The sequence below is a fragment of the Seriola lalandi genome, unplaced genomic scaffold, assembly GCF_002814215.2.
Source record: "Seriola lalandi dorsalis isolate HSWRI2012SDOR001 ecotype SW California unplaced genomic scaffold, Sedor1 jcf7180002052274, whole genome shotgun sequence".
Taxonomy (NCBI): domain Eukaryota; kingdom Metazoa; phylum Chordata; class Actinopteri; order Carangiformes; family Carangidae; genus Seriola; species Seriola lalandi.
In genome coordinates, this window is record NW_019522827.1 from 1205452 (window position 1) to 1231639 (window position 26188).

At 39.2% G+C, this 26188-nt stretch overlaps 1 protein-coding gene, 1 long non-coding RNA gene and 1 pseudogene across 5 annotated transcripts in view; all 3 read left to right on the forward strand.

The window, feature by feature from the left end:
• The first annotated feature begins 41 nt into the window (after positions 1-41).
• Positions 42-4593, forward strand: LOC147819534 (uncharacterized). Of its 4 annotated transcripts, none has more exons than XR_015436833.1 (3): positions 42-278; positions 1688-1762; positions 3393-4593. It is a non-coding gene; the product is annotated as an uncharacterized LOC147819534 (long non-coding RNA). The 4 variants fall into 4 exon arrangements; XR_015436834.1 differs by having other exon boundaries at positions 1688-1758; XR_015436835.1 differs by lacking the exon at positions 42-278 and adding an exon at positions 508-1237.
• Positions 4594-6122: 1529 nt separating this feature from the next.
• LOC147819535 (uncharacterized) lies at positions 6123-7354 on the forward strand (annotated as a pseudogene).
• Positions 7355-10882: 3528 nt separating this feature from the next.
• The window catches only part of kcnq1.2 (potassium voltage-gated channel, KQT-like subfamily, member 1.2), a 162506-nt gene continuing 147200 nt past the window's right edge, over positions 10883-26188 (forward strand). Inside the window, exons 1-2 of the mRNA XM_023400251.2 lie at positions 10883-11720; positions 24643-24733. Of these exons, the coding sequence (XP_023256019.1) occupies positions 11221-11720; positions 24643-24733 (591 nt within the window). The 5' untranslated portion in view covers positions 10883-11220. The remainder of the gene's footprint in view (positions 11721-24642; positions 24734-26188) is intronic.

Below are 26188 nucleotides of genomic sequence, written 5' to 3' on the forward strand. Positions count from 1 at the left end.
GCTGCTCTGTGTCGCTGCTATGCGCCTGCGCGGTCGCCATATTGGAGCGTTCAAGACCCCCCGGTAAACAAATAGAGAGAGGCAAACTACAAATTAGACTGTAAGTCAATAAATTCTGAACGGTTTTCATCAAATTTTATTTGTTATAAACGTCATAAATTGTGTGAATAAAGTTCATTTACTGGATGCGGATCTAATCAGCTATATTATATTAACTGGATTTTGGATTGACAAACTTAATACCTGCTACATCTTTACAGTGTGGATATTAGTAACAGGTAAGTTATGTTTGATGAATGAAAAAATACACAAAGAAACAGAATTATATTTTATCTGTGCTTTCTGTACAGTTTTCTTAGATAAGTTAACGCTATAAAGTTAGTCGTGGTTAGGGAGTTTATTGTGTCGATGATACTGATAACTTACATTCTAAAGTAACCATTATTCATTTTAAAGTTAGCGTTAATGTGGGTTTATCCACGTTTTTGTTTTGATAATGCGCGGGAATCAGCCTGGGTTCCTTACGTGTACGTAAGTTAACGTTAACGTTAATTTATAATGTAGTGTTAACTGCTAGCTGTTAGCTTGTTAACTTTAGTTATACTCTAGATGTGATACAAGCATCACAAAAATAATGAATGAACATGCTTCATTTGAATGACAATGGGTGAATGCTCATGTCTCTGAGGGGTCTATATACCTCATGTCATTGCTTTATTTTGCGAAATCACAGTCGTTTCTATATATTGTTAAATGGATGTCAGTATGGAGTCTGTAGGAGCAAACAGATAGATTCAGTGACTATATGGTGACAGTAAAAGGGCTGCTTGTGATATTTATTTAGACTTCCTAATTCCTGCTCCCCATTGGGCCCATATCTATCAACATCTGCTGGGTTAACATTGCCTATCTATAATGTATAAAAACACTAACATTATTTGACTGATGCAACCAGACTGGTAAAGCCAACCTGTCTCGACAGCACAGGACTGCACCCATGAAGTAAGAGCTGGTCCGACAAGTTGCCCTCACTGTGGTCTGTCAGAGTGGAGGGGACAACTCAGACAAAACAGCTGCCTGGAGAATATATTCTGCATTTTGGAAAATACAAGGAGATGTTCCGCTTGCTCCTTGAGAATGATATGGGGTATACCATCTACCTAATCAAGAATCAGCAAAAAGAGGAGGCTGCAGGAGTCTTTTTGGCGGGGCACAGCAAGAACACTGTCACTGAGTTGTGAGTTATGTCCTCAGCTTTAAAGAAATCCAGTCTCTCCTTAACTATGAGTTAAAAAAAGCCAGTTTCTACAACAGCAGCAGGATCAGAGGACGACCAGCTGGATGTTTCTGGCTCTCGTGCCAACAACACCTGTGCGAGAGATTTGGGACAGCAGGGACATGCAGCCTTTGTACTTAAGTAAAGCTGTGTTCTAGGGACAAAGATGCACAAGCTACAAAAATACCTGCTTAAGAAGCAGCACCATCTTTGTCTCCTTTCTGATGACGCATGCCTCACATGCACCTGCTAAAGCCACATATGAGTATTGATGTGGAAGCAGAGTATTTTAGTATACCAAAGGGGGAAACTTATAAGATAATTTCAGTGGTGACTTTATTCATACAAACCTAAGTACTAGTCAAGACATATTTTTTGGACTGTTGTAATTCTTTTGTGTTTGCCTCACAGTAATGGATGAAGATGAAGAGCTGACAGAGCGATGCTGAGTATCTCTCCTACCAAGCAATATCTGCGGAGCTGTGGGTAAACATTTCTTGTCCTTATTTTCATTGAAAAATCTTTTACAATTTATGATGCTATGGTGTGGAAATTATCCCACCAGGTAATAAACTCATAACCTAACAAAACTGGTATTACCAATAACTATACAGTTTTATATAATATACATAGTAAAAAAAAAAGAGCTAACACTATGGAACCAAATAAATAAGAAATGAATAAACAAACCGAGCATTCCACATGGAAGCATAATGAAACATAAACAGTAAAAGTCATCAGGCTTTTCAAAATGAAAAAAAGAAAATTTAAAGAAAATTGGCAATTATTGAGTGCGACAGTGCTTTACATGTTCTTTGCAGGACAGGAAGTAGAGATGATGCTGTGATGTAATTCTCGCTGGACAGAATTTGATGCTCACATTGGCTTTACAGTCACCTGCAAGGATTATATTGATGGCCTGTCTCTGCTCTAGCATCCTCTCCACCATTTCCTGGTTGGAGCCCCAGCAAGTTGCACGGTCCTGTTGGGCGAAAATACACAATTTTGCCAACCTTATTTTAAAATATGCTTAGGGTGTGTGTACAGTTATAAATGCCATATTCATACAACGAAGTGGAAAGGCATTAAACTCACTTTTTTTTTGTTTAGGATTGATTTGGTGAATTATTTAAAATCACTTAAATGTGTCAAATAAGAACGAATAAATCTGTCCTCTTTGACACCTGTTGGGAAGAATATCACATGTCAAACTTCGTCACCTTACAATTGCGTATTGTAAAAAAAGTTTTTTTTAAGAGGTAAAAGGTGATGAAAAAATGAGGCTCTATATTCTCATGAACTGCTGTCTTGTCTTAAATGATAATTTGCGCCCTGTGGTTTTCACAGCCACTAAATCTGAACTGTAATCACCCAGTCAGTAAAGAAGCAGGGGCAGGCCACACCAATGGATCACTGATTGTTGTTTAGGTAGCCTAAAGAGTTTTATTTTATTCCCCCTTCCAAATTTACTGATTAGTAAATAAGCACTCTAGTATGAACTGATGGGTTGCTCACCATGGTGGTAGAACAGAGTGGATGGTGTAGTAGTGAAGACACAGGGCTAGGAATGGCCAGGTTGAGGGTTTGTCAATTTGCCAACCTGTACTGATATTTTTCCTGGTCCTTTGTTGGTAAAACTGATGAGTTTACATGCACTTTTCCTTTGCCATCTGTAGTCAGCAGTTCAGATAGACGAATCCTTTTTGTAATAAACCTCAGTCAACTGTGCTGTTGTCACTTGCACAGCAAAAAATTAAATAAGCACTTTGGTATTGTCATCTTACTTATTGTACACATTACATTTTTGGGTTGTACACTACCTTATGAAGCCTATGAAGCTAACATTAGCCTTGTTATGCAGTGTATCCATGCTACTTAAACACTTGCAGATGCAGCTGCTGCACAAATTGAAATATAAAAACAATATCAGATTGTAGAAGTTAGACTATCACTGTGGAGGTGATAAGCTGAGATGTCCCCTCACTGGCCCAGTTAAATGCATAGTGTGTGTGAGTCAGGAGGAATTGTGGTGCTATACATTTTTCTGTGCTCCAGCAGCTCAGTGATGTATGATCTGAGCTGATTCGTTAAAATCCCTCTTTTCCCTCTCCTGTAGTGATGAAGTGGTCATCCTGCTCCCTGACTGCGCAGCTCCTCCCTGCAGCAGTAACGCCAAGCCTCTCATCTCAACAGGACAAATCCTCAGTCACCCCTCTGCAAAAAACACTCAGCATTTACAACTGTCTTTCTAAACATGTTTCATCTTTCAGTCCAAGTTTGTCCATCATTTAGCAGGTAACCAATGAATTGTATCCTTTGACAGCATAGTAATGCTACAGTGTTAGACATCTCATGGTCTAAGTCTAGTTCAAAAGCAGCTGTGTATGACTCTTGGTGAGTGTTACTAGCCAGGTAGTTGCAGACCAAAGCCCCATTTCCTAAAACCTGAGACAATCTTAGTCTGATCATAACTTCATGGTCGAAGATCATTTTAGCCCCAAAATGAGACTAATGTTGGTGATGGGATTAATGTTGCAAATTATTTTGTGTCACACACAGGAGTCATGTCTTGCAGTAAATGTGTTTAATTCTAAACAATCTGGGGCAATAATCCTCTTAAACATCTCATCATATGCTTCTGCCATATACTCAACAGTATGTGCAACAGCATATTCAAGTAATTAACAGCAGAGGATCAACTTTTTTATGTATTTAAGAAATCCACTCCTGGTAATGTGTTGCTAAAGCCTGGTTAAATCATCCTCACTTCATCACTTCTGGGATATGACCGTAAAGAATTAGTACAATCATGCATTACGAAACACAAAGAGCACATTTAGTCCTCAGTTAATCTTCAGGTCTCTGGAAACTTTGGGCAAAAAAAAGAAGTCAACTGTATTTATCTTTTTCACAGCAGATTTGTGGTCAACATCCAAACAAGTATAAGAGAATAAGGTCGAAAAGCCTACATTACATTTACACATACAAATAAAAGTTACTTTTAAAAAAAAAAAGTTTTTTTAACCAAACACAATAATAACACATTGCTGCTAAACACAGACCAATGTATTATTTAAATATATAAATTTAATATATAAATATATTTATTATTTATCTTGGAGGCCATAGTATTTCTTTCAGGGGCAGAGAATAACAACTGTTGTTCCCACAGAAAAAAACATTTTAGAGATTTGTCAGTTTTAAAGGTAGTGTTAAGTTTTCCAAGTAAGTATTTTAAAGCCATTGCAGTTCTTGTAATATGCTGCACAAAAGAAATGGTATGTTGTTGAGTGAATAATAATAAATTTAAAAAAGAATCAATGAGTGGTGGTGTAATTTAAGTTTGTATTCTGAAATATTGTTATAATGTTGCTACAGGCAACTGCTGCAAAATTTCACCATTTCAAAGTGATTTTAAAGTATGCAGACAAATCTTATACTTCAACAAGAACATTATCTTCTTTTTACAGTTATTTTTTTAATGAATTACACAATGTAAAAGTAAAGTTAATGTACAATTGGAGAATGCATTCATTTTGACAGTTTGTTAATGTGTTTTTGACAGATTTCCTTCACAACATTGGCCTTTAGCAAAGTGAAATTATATGTTTTTTGTGTTTTGTGTGAAAATGATCTTAGATCTATTTTTAATAAAAATATTATCTGCATTTAGAATTTTAAATTTGAATTTTGATTTGCCTGTTCAAACTTTATCAAGTCTTAACGTTATGCATAATTGGGGGTGTGGCCGCTTTAAGTGACAGGTGGTTGCCTTCACAGTTGATTAGCCCAGTGCCTAGCTGTTAACTGTCTGCTGGGTGTTACCTCATCTAAGCTAATTCGAATCACTAAACGTGACCTTTCGGCACTCAACTTATAAAACTGTGAGCATAGGGTTAGGGTTTGGTCTATTCAAAATGAATCAGCTCTCTTGATGATATTCACTTAGGTACTGATTATATCTTCAAGCCCTTTAAAATGTATATGAATTTCAACTGGATAATGTGAATAATCTATTTCTTGGACAAAAAAAGGGGTGGAGCGTCATTCTGGTGTGCTCTTGCAGTGTTACACCTATGAGATGTGGTATCTAAAAAAATATATATATATGTGCTAACCTGGCCTACATCCTCAGCTGCCAAAACATCATGTATGCGGAGGCAGGAAAGTAAATCAGAAACCCATAGTTAGACAGGAAACCAAGACAGCTCCCTTTGGAGAATATGGTGATTCAGATGGCTGGAATGGGATTTATATGTCTCCACACTACCTGACTCACTGTCTACTACATAACTACCAGCACCAGGAGGGAGCCATCAAAAAAACTGCTGCAGGGTGCTTTCGGACAGGCTTTCCGCTCAGACCACAGTTTCCTGGAAGGTCACCTTTTCATCTGGGACCATGTCATCATATGCAGTGATGAATGAAAACTGGGTGATCCTTTCATGGATGATGGTGCAATCTGAGATACAGAAGTCACTGAAGCCTCGGTACAAGGGACTTGCTAGCCGCTAAATCACTGAAGATGGAGAGGGCCCAATAGTAGTGGTTTGACAGGTAACCCTAACCCTCCAATAACTACAATTTACATTACTGTTCATGTTCCATATTGAATTCATGTTGCACACAAAAATATTTCATCATTTTTAGTGATTGATATGACTGCGTTGACATTCATGGGTGTACTTTTTTCTTAATGTTCTCTTTCAGGGATTGCTATGCAGCATTTAAGGTGGAAGAATCTCTTGCAGGAGGGGATCTGAAATGGGATGCTTGAACTAGTGCTACCATTGATGCTGAGTCCAGCTCTGGTAATCTGCTGAACACGTGTATCAAAATCCCAATACAACACAGACATTGTATGAGGCGGTTCCCCTGTGAGTGTGTGTCAGAGCATCGTCTCCCCTGTGCAGTTCTTTTGTCAAGTTCCTGTCTGTAGCCTTCTCTGTGATGGATCAGGAAGACCAGCATTGGTTTTAAAGACGCCAATACCCTGTGCCATTGAACCCAAATGATGTTCCTCTCTCTAATCCCTCTATGATGAAGGCATGGCAGATTCAGTGGGTTTACATCCTGGGTGGTTGCCTTAGTGATCCTAAGGTGGAAGGTGGGATCTTGTACAGGCATGGAGGAATGGTGCAGTTGAACCATGTTCAGGGTAAAGGAGCTTAAGTTCCTGTTTGGATCCCCATCAGAGAGACGTCTCAGCATGAAGGTTACTACTTCCATCAGGCTCAGTGAGTCACTAGAACAAGGGCTTCCTCAGAGCTGTTTCAAACTCAAGGGATGACAGGGGTGGCGAGCTAGAATTACCATGTCTGGTGGATCTGAAGCAGCCAGGTGTTTGACTTCCAGCTATCTTTCAGCTTTGATTCTAGACCTCAATGCAGTCTTGGAATAGGTGCAGGGGGGTGAGAAGTATCCTGCTCTTCATCTTTCTAGCAGAGGCACTGTAGAGAAGTTTGGTCTGGAATATGTTCAGCCTGGTTGCCATCAAGTTCCTATAGACTGGTTTAAGCACAGGACCAGGACAGGCTTTACCCGAGTCCACATCCCTGAAGCAGCCACCTGCACCCCATTATGAGCTTCCTCAGTCAACCTCCATGGCTCCAACCTGCAGCTCTTGAGCCTCAGACCAAGCAAGGTAAATATTTGACATGCTTAACATTCAGGACTATTCCAGTCCCATACAATTTTCTGTCAAAGGACCAACAAGACCTGTACCTGTTCTAATTTTCCAATATATTGTAGATTTTATTTTTGTGTCTGTGTGTCTTGTACACACCGAGACACATGATAACTAGCCTGGATAGTAGTGACCAGTATACATTGTGACAAATATTGTAGATCTCAAATATTATATTTTCAACTTTATTAGTTCATGTTAGGCACTGACGCATACAAAAGTGTAATATAGCTTTTTAGATCCACCCCAGTAATTGAATTTAACTCCAACTCATGTTCAGTTCTACATGGGAACCAGTGAAGGGTCAAATGGTAAGCAGAGCAAAGGGTTTGACTTGGTGTGGAGTGAGTGAATGTTTAGTGCCTCCTGCAGGTGAACAGGTCGCAGCTCATCAAGGCAGAATTACCGACCGGATAAAGGGGTCAACTGCACAGAGGTCATAGACTTCCAGGGGGGCCCCGGAAAGCACCAGGTTTACTCAATATCATTTGGGTTTCTCTAAGTTCATAATTGAAAATGAGTTGGAAATTTGTACCACAGGTACAATATCAACAATATCGATCCCTCCGTCGCCCATCTCATGTCCATTCTCTTGTCAAAATCTAGTTTTGAGCCCTGAATTGTTTTAGATTATATTGTATATTATATATTTATTGTACATAATATACATTATGTTTATTATAAATCACTTTGTGATTATTAAATTGATTTGCGTTTTATTAAATTGCATTTTTTTTCTTTGTAAAGTAATTAACACACAGAAAGCCTTGGTTAAAACACAAACATGTTGAGTTTATTGGCACAGAAAACTTAAATATTTAATCTTTTATCGAATTTGTTGCTGAGTCAACTAATAAATGAATCAACTAATCATCTTAGCTAGAGCATGATTTAATTAAGATAAGATGATAAAACTGGAAGATGGGATATCATTCAGAATACTTTAATAAATAAGTATAGAAAAAATATTGAAGAATTAATGGCAACAACCCTTCATCCTTTATTTACACTAGTGTATTATCTGTATCCACATGTGACCAGCGGATGTCCCTCTGCCAGCTGCTGCTTTTTGAAAATGTGGTACGTTCAAATACCCTCGTAAAAACTTTTTTTTCGGTGTTTGAAACAAACATTGCCCTATGGCTATAACCTTTCGCACGAAAACACTCCCACAGTAGCCTAACAGCAAGAATGAGGCATAAGCGAGGTCTTTTTTCCGGTTTCAACCGGTTTCAACACACTTAAGGATAAGGTAAGGTATGGAAGGTGTGTTACTGTTCTGTATTATTATTATTGCAGTAACAATAGGCCGATTAGCATACACAGTTCATTATATTTTAAGTAATGGTGGGAATATTGGAAGTGTTGCAGAGATAAAAATGGCATGAACTGAACCTATAGCCTAAAAAGAGCAGAGTCTGCGTGTGGGATAAATCTGCATAGGAGTTTGTCTTATTTTTTGTGTTGTGATTTTCCAGCAGCCTGCTTGTACAGAAACTTCCTAACATAGATAGTTTCAGGGAGGGATAAAACTACTTGGTGTTGTTTACTCTATCAATTACATTACATCACATTAAGTGGCTACAATAATAGAATATTGTCAGGATACCACTTTGCTGTTTACTTATGTTGTGATTAAAAATTTTCCGTTACCCTTGAACGCAGCATTTGTCCAGGCACAAGCTGCGATGCACTTCAAAGGGACAGGTCCTGCAGGCAGCAGCCGACTTGTGCTTACACTGTGTGTTACCTGTTTTTGAACGCTGGAAGATAATTTCTAACTTAAGTAATTAAGTTTTTTCTTTTTGCCTATTACTGGATCTTGTTTTCATAAAAAGCAAAAACGACGAACTTGTTGCCTGGCTTCAGAGATAATTGCATCTTATTTGGCGCCGATAACAACTTGAGATGTGTTTTTGGAGACAGGTAAGATTTGACACAGTGGTTTGACATATATATTTTTTGTTTAGTTGTTTAAGGTCTAACAGCGAACAGCAGCGTACAGCATTAATTGATGCAAATATTGACTCAACATTTCCGTGAATTTGCAGCTTCATTAAACATGCACTTTTTTGTGTTTTTTTGTTTTACTGATTTCTGGAGTTCAGTTTAGCAGATGAAAAGGAGGAAAAGTGAGTTTTTTTGTTAAGGAACGCAATCTAAAGGTTTTTAATTTATTTTAGCCCACATGCGGTTATTTAATTTGAGTTATGGGCCCCCTGCCAGGGTCGGTTCAGTTTAACGGAAAGTCACACAATAAGCTGTAACTGTAGAGTCCCACAGCAGCCTGTGCATACATGACAGTTCATTGTATGTCTCATGACAGTGTGGTTTTAAAGGTAGAAACTCTATCTACGGGGGTACTGCAGCGCATGTGGCTCTTGTCATCAGTCCATCCGTAGTTGAGGACAGATATGGACGGGGCTGGCTGCCTCCAATTAGCCTGCCTCTCTTGTCCCATGAGACTATTTTCCGATCCATTTAGGAAACATCCGGCCATGTATCACACTACCTGGCTCAGTGTCTTTCCACAGAAGACACTAAACCAACTACTTACCGTTGATACACTAATTAAGTGAATTTAAGAGCCAAAGGACATGGATATGGACATTGCAGATGGAAAATGTTTTTTTCAAGTTGTCATGCTGCCCAGACTTTGTTACATTCTCAGTTCAGTGCCATTTGCAGACGTAAGTCGTTTATATTGCACCCAATATTTACGATGTGTCTGATTTGCAGCTTTGCACAATTTGCACAGTAAACTACCTTCTTCTCTGTATCTGCTGTGCATCCTCGCCTCTTACCGTCAGGATACATTGAATTAGTGAACTCAATAATGGCTCATAATCCCATGGACTCATATTATTAAAATACCACTTGTAGGTGAGGTTGTGACAGTTTAGGCTCATAATAATTAACTTGTAATGTTTTTTGTGGACACTTGAATTAGTGTGCATCCTTAAATAAGTGCTTGACTTTAACCTTGATCTGACTGTGACTGTAAAGATCAAACAATTACTCACATGGCTTCAACTATCTACTGCTTTAATCAGTCTAATTTCTGTCTGGTTGCACGGTGATTAAGCTTCTGCGATGTGACATGCTTTGTGAAATGTAGGGAAGGTCACATTGTTGCTGTAGTGGTTTAAAGTGTGTTGTAGGATTGTATAAATTCTGTATTATTTTCTCTAAATGTAAACAGAATGCATGATGTACATTTTTTTTTATCTTCCTAGATGGGAAACTAGGCAGGTCTTGACATCCAACAAGGACGACGCAGCAGGATGCTATTTTTACAGTAGAAAATCCTCAGAGAGAAAGCTGTCGGAAATGGACTTGTGTGCCGACCTATTGCTGCCACATTAACTCACATATGATTCTATTCTGGGAATATTACGTGGCTGTTACGCTTTTATTATGTTCACAGGTCATAAGTCACAGTGTCAGAGCCTATAACCATTTGCAAAAGTTCATAGAAATGTCACTATGATTTCTTCCTCACAAATGGAAATCCCTTCGTTTTTCCTTCTCTTCTTTTAGCTTCAGCAACATACCATGGTGCAATACACTCTGTAGATACAGGTTAGAGTCAGAAGTAGGACTGTTACACAATGAAAAGCTGTAATTGGCATCACTGATCTAAGAACAACAGGTCTTTGATCCACGTATGTTTTCAGTTCAAAAGTAACATGCTGCAGGACAGCACCTTTAGTATTTGCGGGATTCTAATCTGATGACATTTGTGAAGTAACTCATGAAGACAGCAAGTCACTTTCTGTCAAAAACCTTTAACTTTTGAATGTCTTTTTTGGCATTCACCACTCCATGCACATTAAAACATTAAGAATTATGTGGAAATACCTTTTGCTGTAAAGAAAAGAAATGCAAACACAACACAATTATTTGTATAATAGCAGAGCAGTGGTGGTTCAGCAAACAAAGCTTTACAATGTCCAAGTCTTGGGTTTTTCGTGAGAGATGTTAATTTAACAAGGTCACTGTTGGTAGAGGGGAAGGCTTTCTTCCTGTCATACTATCTCCATGACTCATGTCACTTCTTCCACTGCAGGTAAGGACACACATGCAGCTCAGCAGAGAGAGCTCTTGTCTGCAGCAGGTAGGTAGCCATGCCTAGCTAGGTGTCTTATCCTGCTGGGCTCTACCTCTCTACCTGGACCTTGGTCACAATCTCCAGAACCTTCCAGAACTTTCAAGTCTCCTTCGGCCCTCTCTGAACTGGACCATCCTGCGGGGCGACATGGGGGAAAGACGGGCGCGCTCCTTCCACATGACGTGCCACGTGCAGCGCGACTATGGCAGCAGGATGGGGAGCTCCTTCATAAGTTGCAGTCCCAATGGATATGCCAGCACGAGCCTCAGCCTCAGCTTGGACCAGGAGATGGATGCTGACCTTGCAGCCTCCACTGGCACTACAACCAATAGCACTGCTGTACAGGCTCCTGCATCTGACAGAAGCCACTACTCTCCTGTTTCACTGGAACTGGACCCCACAGCGGTGAATAATGGATCAGGCATTCCCTGCTGTCCGCCAGCAGACACAAAGGACCCAGCGCTGCAGACGATACACAGCCAGCCCTCTATCACCTCTGTCCAACCACCTCTCCCTCGTTCGAGCTGGCTGCATCATCACCACAAGGATTTCCAGAGCCCTTACATCAAGACTAGCATGCAGGGGGATGTTTACAACTTCCTAGAGAGACCTGCTGGACTGAAATGCTTCCTCTACCACTTCCTTGTGTGAGTACCTGTCTAGTTCTACAGTACAGTACAGACTTCAGGTCAGTTTGGCAGAATGAGTAGATATCCTGACCATAGAGGTTGACAAGTTTGCGTTAAGCTCAAATGACTCAGTTATAATAAATAAACTTTATAAGAATTATAGGTGCGCGTAGGGAAAACAATCTCCCTGAAGACACTGCAATATAAAATTTATAGCACATAATTAAAGAAACAAAAACCTGTTATGTACAAACTTTGAGAAACGGAATAAAACTAATCGTAATGAGGCTTAACTTTTATACCAGTGCAAAAAGGTGTTAAAAATTCGGTGTCTGACTCAAGTGACATGGGTCTGTGCGGTGTCTCTTTGCTCTAGTCCCTCTCTCGTTAATTACATCTAGTGCGGCTCCTTTCCAGTATTAGGTTCTGGTTCCCAGTAACAAAAGTAGACGTGTCTGTGGCCTGTCGGCTGTCTGTGGTTGTTTTAAGATAGCCCAACAGAAGCGGGTCAGTGTGATCTGTTCAACCACACCTCTGGCCTCGGTCTTCTCTGCTCTTCCTTACCGTCAACAATTCAGCAACCTCATGCATGAAACATGGAGCTTCCTTCTTGATGCTGCTAAGCTGACCCGCTAGAGGAGCACACTGACCCGCAGCTGAAACATAACTTGGATGAGTCATTTTATTAACTGCTACTTAGGAACGCTGTCTCTCCTTTGTTGGTGCTCGGACTGTGATAAAGCCGGAGTGTTTTAGCATGATGTAAAGATGGGAAAAGATTGTGCTGCAGAATTTGGATGGGAGAATTTTTTTTTTTCGTGTTAGATACATAAATTTAAGTGTATATTGTATTATATCACTGGTAGAAACCATGTTCACTTCAGTCAAATATTCTGGAAAATAATCCTTTAGCTTTATTTATACAGCACCTTTTGTGTAAAGACTGCAATATAAAAATTTAAGATTTAGTATAAATATGTTAAATAAGTAGCTGAAATAATAATAAGAAAATAGGTAAAAAAAATACAAAGCTCATAGATTTAATCCCACCAATTTGTTCCCAGTGAGCAACTGTTTGATATCTAAGTAATATGAGAAATCAAAGGTAAATAGCGACCCTTTAAACTCTACCCAATGCTAGTTTAGGCTTTCATTCAAACTGAGAGTTTCCAGTTCAATAACTTATGAGTGTCTAGGGTGACTAAAATGATGGAGAGACACATTTTTAATTGTAATAGGGAAAAACAATTCCGTGTTATGATTAGTGCACTGTAGCAGTTAGCTTAGCTTTATGCAAAAATATAAACAAAACTCTTCGAAATTAATTTCAAGGCCAAGAATATCCCCTAACATGTGACTAAAGGATCTTACATGATCTCCCAAGTATCCCACAATTTAGTTCCAGACGTCATAGTAAACCCTGAGCCCATGGATTTAGACCAGATTAGATGAAAATATGAATGATAATAATAGAAGTTCAGTTGAAACGCCTCCAATGAACTCTCCTGTTTCCATTCAGCTGCATCACACAGTGAGCTGAAAGAGATTTCATTTTTTTTAGAAAGAAGTTCATTTCAACTCTCCCACAGTATGAATGCTACAAAGTTTTGTGTTTTAAGGAATTATTTAGCTGTACTGCACAGTGGACTTTATTAGCCTGTTTTATTTTCCTCATACAGTATATACAGTTGGGGCACAGTAAAAACATACAGCACAAACAGCATCCTATCCTGTTACCAACTCACTGTAAAAGGGTGTTAGGAGGATTGTTGCTGCTGCTGCTGCTGCTATAGTTACACATGCATGCTAAACTATATCATTAATTGACTGAGAGGCAGATGCCATATAGCGTGTTGTGTCTGAGTGTCCTGGGCTCAGGACAGTGTAGTAAATAATCATAATCTGAGAGCCAGAGGACTACAGTGCATTTGCTTAAATGATGTTTATCATGGTCACTGAGTTTTAAGGAAAATGCTTTTATGTTCAAACTATGAATGAAACAACAAACCACAGACACATACCATATAAAGACCATTTTGGCATGTAAAAACACCACAGTAGCCACTACAGCAGAGTAGGTAGTTTCCATGTAGTTTTATCCACATTAATCTCCCTGTTTATTATCCTATAAGTAATTGTGGCCATACCCTATAGTGTAGGTCCATAAATGACTGATTGTTACCACCTGCAAAGTTAAATTGTTTAAACTTAATTTTTGAGATGTGCTTCATATAACAAAGCTTGCGAATTAGGCTTAAAATTGTGTGACCTTTTGCAAGAACACAAGTTTGACTGTGGCATCTTTTTACGTCCTGTTTGCATTTGCTTTTTTGTATGCAGAAACATATAAGTTGTGGTCACAATATGGGTACAAAATATATTTTCTTAAAGATTACAGTTACAGTACATAAGTTAGTTTGGTTATGACTCAGTGGTTTGGCAGCTCTGACTAAGAATACGGATGATTTTGTTTGACCTGCTGTGCAACTTTTGGCAACAATCTTAAAATCTTCAAACGCTCAAATGTCCTAGTCCTACCAAATCATCCATGATACAAACACATGTTCTTTAGATCATTTGTCTTGCGAACCGTTTATTTATTTAAACATCTAAGACTAATGTTTAGTCATTAAAAATAGCAAGCACACCTAACACTTTTCAGCTGTCTGTGTGAAATTGTGCATGAAGAGAAGCCGAATCAGTCTCTCCCTCTCATTCAAATGTTACCTTTGTCAGTCACAGATGGATGGAAACACTGCAGAGATTCTCCATTCTACTGGTTGTTTGTGTGTTTTGTGTGCCATGCATTGCTGATAATCCGTCCCAGCAGTAATTGAGGCTCTAATGTTCTCCCCTCACAGAGGAGAGAGAACCCGAGCCTGTCCTTCAATTAATATTAAACCCTTATGACTGATCCCCCACTGACACTCCTTTAAGTAACTCTTACTTGTTGATGGCTATCGCTGGTGGCCATCTATTCTCCTGGCCTCTTTAGAGATTGGCAGGGGAGAAGAGTCGCATAAAGGGCCGTATGCAGCACTCATGAAAGCCCTAATAAGCTTGCTCTACAATAGGATGACACACACACACACACACACACACACACACACACACACACACACACACACACACAGGTGGCTGCTGTATTCATTGCTGCCTTTATTGTGCGAGGATCAACAACAGTTCCAAAACCGCCAGCAATTTCAGCGCACACAAACGCATACATGTTTGCATGCAGACACAGGCATGCATCTAACATCACGCATACACAGATGTGAAAATAAGGTTGGATTGCGCAAAACAGTGAAGGGAGACACTCAAAACATATTGGCTCATAAAGGCTTATCTGAAAATGCAGCCATCAACACTCCATCTGGCTGTTTCAGAACATCTGTCCAATCAACAGGTACCATAATAGGATAACACACACCGTCTACAGAATAGACATTTAACAACACAGATGAATCCATGCACAATGTACACATACTATATTGGATATATGTGTGTTGAACAGATATCCTTTAAAGGAGCTATTTGTAAGTTTTGCTATCGCTACATAATCCGCGTTAGCATTAAAAGCTGTTTACTTATCAGTCTAGAAGAAATGTTGCAAGTTCAGCAACAAACTTCATTCCTTTACTCAACAACAGCCGTCTCCAGTGGTGGAGAGCAACACCAATGTTAACTCTCCGCTGCTAACCAGCTAGCCCTGACCCGTCTCGTCACTTTCCAATAGTGCCTCACTATAGCCTAAAGTGCTATTCAAAAAGCCTCATTATTATTTAATGAAGGATTAATCTCACAAAAGTGATGAAACAGTAAATAATTGATTTGCATTTAAGAAGAGACAGTTCTGTTTCAATTTAAACATTATGAAACAAAATTCATATCATATATTAAATGTCATATTTGTCCAACCCCAGAGTAGACAGACTGAAGCACAAACATTCAAGCACATAATAATGAAGACAGTTAGTCAGGGCGGGTAGAAATCCCTTGGAGTTGGGGCAGCATACGTGGACATGTGTCGGAAAAGAGTCTTATGCAATTGCATGCAGACTCACCAGCACACAGACAACCTGGGGCAATGATCCCCTTCACGATTAGGCCACTCCATCTGAGTCTTTTACATAACCAAAGGGAATAAACATTTATGTCCTCATGAGTTCCAAATGTCCTTCTCAGACTGCAAGCAGATTACAAACATACCTCTCGGTCTTCTTATCTTAAGTCTCACAGATCACTTTCTTACAGTAGAAAACATATAAGTGCATGTGAAACAAAAATGTTGAAGGTAAAACAAAAGAAGAGCTCAACTTGCTATCTTTTAAAAACATCCCTTAATTTTCTGATTTTCAGTGTTTGTAATCAAAAATGTCATTATCTGATAATAGTCATATTCACTGTAATGTCACTACACCACAACCAGTTTGCCGTGGAGAAAGCATTGCACCTGTTTATCCTCGTGAAAATGCAGCGGACCAGATGTTGTTTGGAATACTTGGTTCTGTTGTGTATTTTTATATCTGGGCAGATTATGGATATGGCTATAGTGAATCCTCCGCTTCCAGGCTTTCCCCTCCATCTATGCGGAAAGGGCAGAAAGGAAACCTCTTGTTGGATATCTGCTTACAAGAGATTACTGACTGTATGAAGTGTATTGTATGGGTCACTTCCATTTCTCTGTAGTAAGTTATTTGCACTGGGGGGAATATTGTTTTAATACTACTTCTTCTTCAGTTAAAGAATTTGACCCCAGTTTTGCTTTTTCCAGTGTCTTGCGACTAAATGTGCACCTGTCTGCTGCACATGGTCATTAACATGCCAACAACTTTAGCTTTCCCTACATGTTAAAAAGTTATTTAATGTAGAATTGAACTGCGACCAACAGTTATTTTCATTGTTGATTAATATGCCTATCATTTTCTCAATTAATAGTTTAGTCAATAAAATCTTAATAATTAAAACTGTTCATCTCAGTTTTTTCAGAGTTCAGTTTCAGTTTAATATGATATTAAATCTTTTTATTTGAGGGAATGAAAACAGCATTTTTGGCCATTTTTGCATAAAAATACTTTAATGATCATCAAAATAGTAGCAGATATTTTTGCTCTCCGTTGACTAATCATTGCAGCCTTAATCTGAAATAAGAATGTTTTTCTTTTACTCCTTTCTATCATGACTTATTAATGCACCGGCATTTCAATTTTAAACAACTTGACCCACGTGACCCTGAGGTCAACCTTGAGCCAGATGATCGTGTAACCCTACCGTCACTACATTGTCTTGGCCTTTGAATTTCTTAGTGGTGGTTTGAGGTTTGAACAGGTTTTTAAAGTCATAACACTGTCCCCTTTTTACAATGGTGTGTAAATCTACAACAGGGTATTACCTTTTGGCTATGCATGTTGCTGAATCAGCCATGTATATTTGTTGAGGTTACTTGTTATGAATGATTTCATTCATCTTGTCCTCCAACCTGTGAGGAGATTTACATCTATTTTCCAAGTATTTGGTGGACAAGCTGATAGCTAAGCCAGGATGGAATATCCATGTTTGTGGCCGATGGCTGATGTGGTGTAATCCACCCTAAGCTCTTCCATGGATGGGATTGGGGGGTGCGGGGGTGGGGTGGTGGGAGGTTGTTGGTAAAGAGCTAGCAGTCATGTCGAGGGCAAGTGGCATGCTTTTGGCTTGAAGTTTGTGCCAAAGTGTGTGTGTGTCAAAGTCACAAGCTCTTTTTAGCATGTCATGTCCCAAGAAGCAACCTCAGAATAGAGAGGTGTTTAACTGAGAGAAATCTCAGGGTTTTACAAATAAAGAAACATTATGGAAGTTAAATCACAAGACCTGCAAGGAACAGATTTATTACAGACATGCATCCACCTGCGCTGTGTTTAAGGTCAAATCAAATTGACCTTAGACTCAGTGCAGGTGGATGCTGAACCGTATCAGCTGCAAACTTAGCAGTACTGCAGCAGCATATGAATAGCATCACTGATTTAAACAGACCGCTTTATTGTAAAACAGCAAGGTGTTAATTTTTCAAACAACTTTTTATTCAAAATTGAGAGGCAAGTGACAGGTTTAAATGTAAAGGTGAGAAGATCAGATTTGATTTATGTCAGTCTCATTATGTATATTGTTGTATATTATATACTTTATATTGAAATAAGTGAATAAAAAAGAAACTATGAGAAAAACATTTATTTATTAGCTGTAAACTAGGCGGGGCTTTGGCTCACTGTTTGAGGGTGAAACCTTAATCAAGTGTAACTGGTTTAAATTGTGAAAAAAACATGGCTGACACCATATAGCCAGTGCCAGTGAATGGCTCTGGCTTAGAAAAGTGGGTGGTTTGGGTAAAGGTAAGTAGATGTAAGATCGTAATGTTGGAGTGGTAATGTTTTAAGATACTGTAGAGATAGCTTGTTTGATGGTTTGCAGGAGTAGGCTAGTGCTTACACTGACAGCTGAAAGCACAGTTGGACAGTGGTAATAAGCTTTCCTAGTCCAAAATATTATCCTTTTATCAGCTGATTGTGGAACTGTATGACCTTTGGGTTTAGTTTTGTGGTAATTTTGGCCCGGAGACTGAAATGAGCAAATTGCTAGTTAGTGTAAGTAACACATGCTAATTCCCTTGTGAGGCCTGGTTGGTTTGAAGGTACGCTTGGTGATTTTGGATATGTCTCCATTGTTTGATGGAGAAGGTTTTTTGATGAGAAGCAAAGAGGGGCATTTCAGGTTCCAAAGAGCTGTTTGCCACACAGCGATAGTTATGTCTTATTTTGGAGGGCAGTGTTAAATGTGTTGGTCGCTGGGTTCTGGGTCACTAATGGTCCAACTCAACAAAACACCAGGTGAAGGTGCACACGTGATGACACTACTGACTTACCTTCATTCATACACTCATCTACATAAAAGAGTCGCTTAAGGCAAATCTAGGGATATGATACTACTTACCGCAGTCACTCTTAGACTTTTTCCATCCTAAAAAGCCTTTGATACAAGAAGTTTGAGTTGGAGTTTGTCATGGATCTTGACAAACTGTGATAGCTGGACGCCTGAGGGATCGCTCTCTAGTAAAAAATGTGGCAGCAGCCGAATGTACCTCAGCCTGAGCAGACACAATGTGGATATGTGGCTTAAAGACTATCCTTTCTTTGCATGGATCTTGTGCAGTGCAAAGGTTTAAAAGTAGGTCAAAGGTAGAGTAAGGTAGGGATGAGGAAAGGTGCTACCTCTGGGACAGTTCAGTAGACTTATGATGGCACAACCTGATATCCACTGCTGAGTGTAATGAGATGAAGAGACCTTAAGGTTGAGACATCATTAACATTTGGATTGGGCGTCTTTATGGAGAGATTGCTAACCCAACCTTTGGTATACATAGCACCGTCTTTATTGATAAATTATATGTAAACACAAGCAGCAAATGTTGAGCCACAAGCTCAAAGTGTAATATTAGCATGCTGGTGCTACTATCAGTTGGCTAACTTGTGAGGTCAGGCATGCCCTAAAGCCACATTAGCTCTTATTAGGGCACTCTCAGGTATCCTAGAGTGAGACCTGAGATCAGAATTAAGTACAGCTGAAATGATTAGTTGATGAATTAATTAGATTTGTGTTTGTGTAATCCGGTCTGGGAGCAGTGTAGAAAGTGTGTGTTTTGCATACTTGTACATTAATGTTCATGTATTAATCTGCAAGTGTAAACATGTCTCTTTCTTGTCACCCGCACTTTGAGGCCAGTGTCCCTGCTGTCTGGATTTAGGTGATGTTTACTAAGCTTATATTGCCTTAGTTTCACAGTTGATTGAGTAGAGGGTTTGGTGTGGCTCTACGTTGTACTTATTTTAGTGAAGCTGGATCTGCAGTCAGTAATTCTCACTAAAGCCCCAGCTGTTTTGTTTTAATCAGATCCCAGGGGTTTGGCCTGGCTAAATAAGGTTGGCTAATGGTTGTGAGTGACCCAGTCCTGTCTGCAGCAGACACGTCCCTGGGGTGTCAATGCAGGAAGCTTTAGGATATGACATTAGGAAAATGCTAAATCACGCTGTCTAGCTACTATCTGTATGCAGCCTGAATAAATACAGCACCTTAAAACATTACAGTCAATTCAGTGGTTTTTATCAGGGCTGTATGTTTTGCGTTGTTTAATCCTGGGAGGTTTTTGTGTGTGAAGAGACATTGGTTGCAAACTTGAAGTCATGTCATGTTTGTTTTTACATAAATGATTACTACAATATAAAGTCTAATCTATATTACATTTTTTGCGCACAAATCTTTAGACAGGTTTTGAACCGCTTGTTTTAATTCCAAGCATGAACAAAAATGCAGTTTTCAAGCAACTGGAGGGTTGTACAACAGAATACATCAACAGGTGTTGTACCCCTGCTGTCGTTTAAATGATTAGATATGGATTGGGCCCTACAGTATATGGTCAATATGATCCATCAGGAAAAAAAACAAACAAACAAACAAACAAACAATAAAAAAACTATCTGATTCTGATCATGCTGATCTGCTTGGGACATCCGTAATGTGAAGTTGAAGTTGTGTGAACCAGTAAACCATCTGCTATGTAGACTCCATGTTTGCTTGGAAAATTGCATTTTGCTCTCTTTAGTGCCAATCAAAACTTTGAAGACATACTATGCTGCTTGTGCTGCTTGACAATATATTACAGTAATGTTCCTCTAATTAGCTTCATTAAATACAGAATTGGCTGCTGCCTTGTGCTTGATGGTCTGTCCAGTGAATTATGGCATTTATCCCACCGCTGGGACAGTATTATATTATTGCAGTCCACTCTTATCCATCCAAAACAAAACAAAGGCCATAGTCCCATACGCTGAAGGGAAACACACAGATTACATGACCTTGTCAGTGACTTACATGGCTGTGACATCATATTCATGCTTATCCTAATAAAATGATCTCATTTCAACACAAGGGAAACGGGTTTTGAGTTGGCTTTACCTGCCCTTGTTTGACCTGCTCTCTCTGCCTGGTCACTGGTAATGCCACTGCCTGAGAGCCTAGCAACAACATATAACAAATAGTTATTCCCAATGACCAGACACATCAAATCAGTGAATGTACAAAGGCCAAGATTACCACAGCAAAATGCATACCACAATTGTTTTTCATATTACATTCCCCCTCTGTGTCTCATACATGTGGTCTGAATGCATTGTATCTGCTTTTTGTTGGAGTTGATCTGCACTGAGAATTAAGAATGTCAGTGTTATTAATTGCATGGGGAATTTTGTTTTCATACCTGAGCAACATATTATTTTTTTTAATAGCCAGCGGAACTAAACAGTTCTGTCAGAGATATTTCTTACATCAAGGAATTTGACATTTTGTTATATAGTTCAGTTTGCCCGTTGTGCAAGCTCCCAAAACTCAGACAGATGTAAACAGACATTAACATTAGATGTTTAAAACAATTTCAATAGATTGGTGAGGGAGCTGCAGCAGGAAGTACGGTATCTTTGGAGGCTAAGGCTGTAGTCTGCCATCAGCCACTGATGATGAAGTTTAAAACTAATAGTTGATCATCTGATGCAAGTGCGACTCACAGTGTTTTGGTGACTTTTCCTTTTTTTAGTTTACTACAGATGGTTTATTTACTTTTGTTTATTACTATTAATCTGACAAGAAAAGTAAGTCAGTCAAGTAAGACAACACAGGATAACACAGCAAAGTCCCACACTTCAGTTTCCACAAGTGTGGAAAGTGTGCTAAGCAGCAATAAAACATTAATTCATTAAAATTGTGGTGTAGAATCTTGCAGGCAAATGGGAGCTGATCAATTTTCAAATGCGATAAGAATTATCCATAATTTCTTGACATCTTATTCAGCCCTTATTTTTGAAGTTACAGTTTTAAATTGAGCAGTAAGACTGCTTTAATACAACTGGTTCATTCCTCATTTGCATGACCTCTTCTGCGCCTGCTTTTACGCGATGTCCTGCATGTGGAATCATTTGCTTTTAGTGAAAATGCACACTCTACAGGGGGTTGGATTGGCTCTAAGCCTAGATTTTAGTTGTCATACACATCTCAAATCCTTCACTCCCATATGTCAAGGACCCCCGCACCAAGGGGCGTGTCTAACCATGAAATATCATTGGCTAGCCCAGCTGGCACTCGCAATATCCCAAGATGTGACTGGCTGCTTTCAAAGGCTTTTCGAAGGCTGAAGGCCTGTCCAGTAATGTGGAGCAAAGAGGGGACCAAACCGAAATCCTCACTATCATACTGGGATGAGTACTGTACTAAGTCGGAGGGGATGATGTCACCTCAGCTCAACCTCTTGTTGATGACTGGTTTCATCATAGGTCTGGGAATACACTAAGAACACTGTGCTCCCAAGCTTCTGCATTTTTCTTGTATTTGTGTTTTAAAACACAATCCAAGGGGAGGATGGGGGTGTGTGGGTGGGTGGAGGGGTGGAGGGGTGGGGGGATTGTGAGAACTAATCCTCCGAATAAAATCACCGTCCCATCTGGCCAATGTGTTATAGACTGTGTGTGAGGGAATCCTCCTTTAGGAATCTTGCCCTCTATCACCACACTCTGTCTTACACTTATCCCACCACCTGACAGACCAGGAATGAGTAAGATCTTTGAAGTATATCACACATTCTACTTCTTTTCCTTAAATTAACTGGATTGTGTGTGTGTATATACAGGTGGGTCTAGAATGGGTGTCTCATTTAATAAAATGCTTCTCTTTTGGGGATACTTTGATCAATAATTAAGAAATTATAGATTAAACCTCCAGTGTGGTGGCCTCTGTGAAATCAGCATTCAGCAATATATACAAATATATACGTCTCTGCATTATTTTGTATGTTACATGAATAATATTAAACAACAGACCCCGCCTACATAACTCTTCCAGCATATGGCATGTAATCCTGCTTGTGGTACGCAGCATCATAATGCAGTGCTATATGTTTGTGATGATGGTGCATGCAAAGACTTATGGTATGTCATGGAAAAGCACTTAAAAGATATGTTCCACAGATTACTTCTGGGATGGTGAAAACACACACAACTGATTCTGCTCTTAGTTCCTATACGGTCAGGAAAGACCCGGCGAAGCCCGTCATGGGCCTCTTTAAAAACTTAGAATGAACAAATGAATAATTAAATCAACAGTGCCGTGGTTTAAGAGGTAAATACAGTTTTTAATAAAGTTGGTAAATGTCTTGAGTGAAAGTTATAGTTACCATTCAAAAAACTTAATTTAAAGTTTTTAAGTAGCTTGAATGAAGTGTACTGCAGTAGCAAAAGAAAATGCAAATGCTCAGTTTAAAAAAAAAAGGAAACGATCTCATTTTTGATTAGAAAGCCAATGAACCAATAAATGCTATGAGGTACCATGAATAAAATAAGCAAATAAAAGAAATAATGAAATAGGTTTTTAAGTCTCTGTAATTATTGTTATTATGGTGTATTTAAAAAAATAAAATAAATCGAATCTATCTATTTATCGTGGATAATCTGGCTCCCTGGTCAGCAGGATATTTGTCAATTTTCAAGCTGAGATGCCAAACCATCTCTTGTTTTTTGCTTCTCCAATATGAGGATGTGCTCCTATGGTGGTAAACTCAATATCTTTGGACTGTTGCTCAGGCAAAACAAGCTAATTTAGTGCAGACACCATTGCGGTTTGGGGAAATTATATAGGCATGATCTAAGACCACATTCTCTTTCTTTCCATGTTTGTGTGTGTGTAAATGTATGTGAAGATGTAAGTTTATGTATGTGGGATGAATTAATGTGACAACTTGGGCTCTGGGAGGATACGTAAAAAAGAAGATAACAGTAAATCGAGAAAATGAACCGACAAATGAATCAATACTGAAAATAACTGTTAGTTGCAGCCTTACCTTCCTCCCCCAACTTCACTCCTTCTTCTCCCTCCTTCCTTTTCCTTGCCCCCTACCTTCATGTAGGTGTGCTGGTGGTGGATGTCACACTCGCATGGCTATATTTGTAGACTATGTATATACACTGACAGATGGACGGTCTCGTCGGAATGTTTTACTGTTGCTAGGAGACGTGGAAACATCCTGCTCGCTGTTAATACAAGCAGATTGATGACAAAAAGAAAAACAGACAAAGTACCTTGACATTTATGCAGGAAAACTGGCTTGTAAACAGCTTGTTTCTTTTCATTTGTAGCTAATATTATAATTTTGAGTTGCATCTCTCAGTGTGTATCAGAAACATACGCTCACTCAGGTGGTTTGTCTGCAGCAAAAATGCTATTCGGCAGAAAAACCTGCCCGTTTTGTAAAACAGTCGACTCTTCAAGAAAGCAGGCTCCATTCTGTGTGACGCCTCCCGTCCCCTACACCCAGAGCGACACTCCTATGATTCCCCTTTTTAAAATCTCATTTGTCCCATTCCTGTAAAAACTGCCTGAACACTGACAGGAACAGCGAAAGAGGTAAAAAGGGGGTGCATTTATTTCAAGTGTAAAAAGTGACACTGTGAAAAAATGTGAATAAAAGTGAAGGTTGTAGTCAAAGGATAAGCACAATTTACAGAGCAGTTAATACAGCCATAAATAGGATATCAGACTATACAAAATCTGATACCCTCTGCCATTTCTAGGTGTAAACTAATATAAGCCCCTACAGTTAGTTATATGATGTATTTTACCCTGAGTTTCTGTGTCACTGCTGCCCAACCAAATGCTCTTTGGAAACAATTAAAGTGATTGATTCATTGATTATCTTTAAAAATAAAATAATGATAATAGATAATAAAATGTAGTGAAAGATAAATACTACAACAAGACTTACATACAATGATGAAGTATCTTTAGTTTGTTACATTTCATTAGTGGAACAGTGGGTGATATGTGGTGAGTGGGAGATGACTGACTCAAAACACTATGTCTCTTCCCACAGCTTCCTCATGGTCCTGGTGTGTCTAATCTTCAGCGTCTTGTCAACTATAGAGCAATATGCAGACTTTGCCACTGGAACCCTCTTCTGGATGGTGAGTAGTTTCACTGTACTGATACTCAAACAAACCAAAGCTAATAATTCACTCATGGATTATTGTAGGTACAAGGTTGCACCAATAATTAAAAAAACTTCTTCTGAAATGATGTAAATGGACGAGCTGACAGAAAATTGGCAACAGTTTTTGGAAAGTGATTAAGAACCAAGTCATTTATGAAGCAAAAAGGCCAAAACATTCTCTAGTTTCAGCTTTTCAATTGTGAGGATTTGCTTTTCTCTGTATTGTACCATTGTAAATCAAATATTCTTGGACTTTGCTGGGCATAAACAAACATTCTCTAAGATGCCAACCTGTGCTCTGAGAACTTAACATTTTTTATTGTGTGGATTTAACATTTAATCAAATCTAAAATGAAAAGGATCATCAGTTGCAGCTCACATAATGCTCTCTTGTTGATGTGGGTGTTATCGCTTGTTTGCTGAGAGAATTCACTGCAGTAGAACATTTGACATTTGCCTGTTGCGTGTGACCAAATCATTTTTTCTTGATAGCAAAAGTGATATTTTTCCAGAGAAAGCTGCAGACGCAGAGACACATGACTAGTCTTTAGCTGCACTGCAGTACCTTCCTGTATCCACATGATGGAGACAGAAGATCTTGGCTGGGAAGGATCTCAACCCGCCATCTTACACCTCAGCCCAAAGATATTACAAAGCTCAAACAGATGAATCACTTGTAGTTACTGCAAGCCGGTCCACACCTGACAGCTTGTTTTACATGCACCCAAAGCACTTAACAACAAGTAACATGTGTACAGAGATTATGAGCATGGGTATGTTCAGGAGCCATTGTTTTTACACGATTGTGATGACACCAGTTATGCGGAACCATTTGGCTCCACACAGACTGTACTTGCTGATACTTGCTGCTAAATTGACTTTTTTGTGGCTTATTAGGCCATTAAGGCTGCTAAGTGATGCAATAAATCCAGGGCTTACAGGTAGAGAAAATTACGACTGCCATTTGGAAACTCTACAAAGAGCTTGCATCATCTGTCTCTTGCCAGCACACTGTGAATATAAATACACACGTAGCTACCGCATACTCGCGCACAGTTTACACAGACACTTACACAAAGGCTGCACACACACACACACACACACACACACACACACACACACACACAAACAGACATGGGCAGACACACACACTCTCACAAGAACACACACACACACAGACACGTACCACCTCCTGAGTCCTGGGGGCAATCAGAGGACAGAGTGGACACTGTGTTCTGTAAACTTTTGGCCAGTGCCCTTTGAAGACCCACTATCACGGTTATTCATTTATTTATACGCAAGAAGAGCCAAATACTCTCTGTCATTATCTCCAACTCTCTTTCTCCCTGACTTTCTCTTTTTCTGTCTCTCTCCTCCCTCCACCTTCCTCTCTCCTTACACCTTTTTTTCTGTTGCCTCATTACTCAAG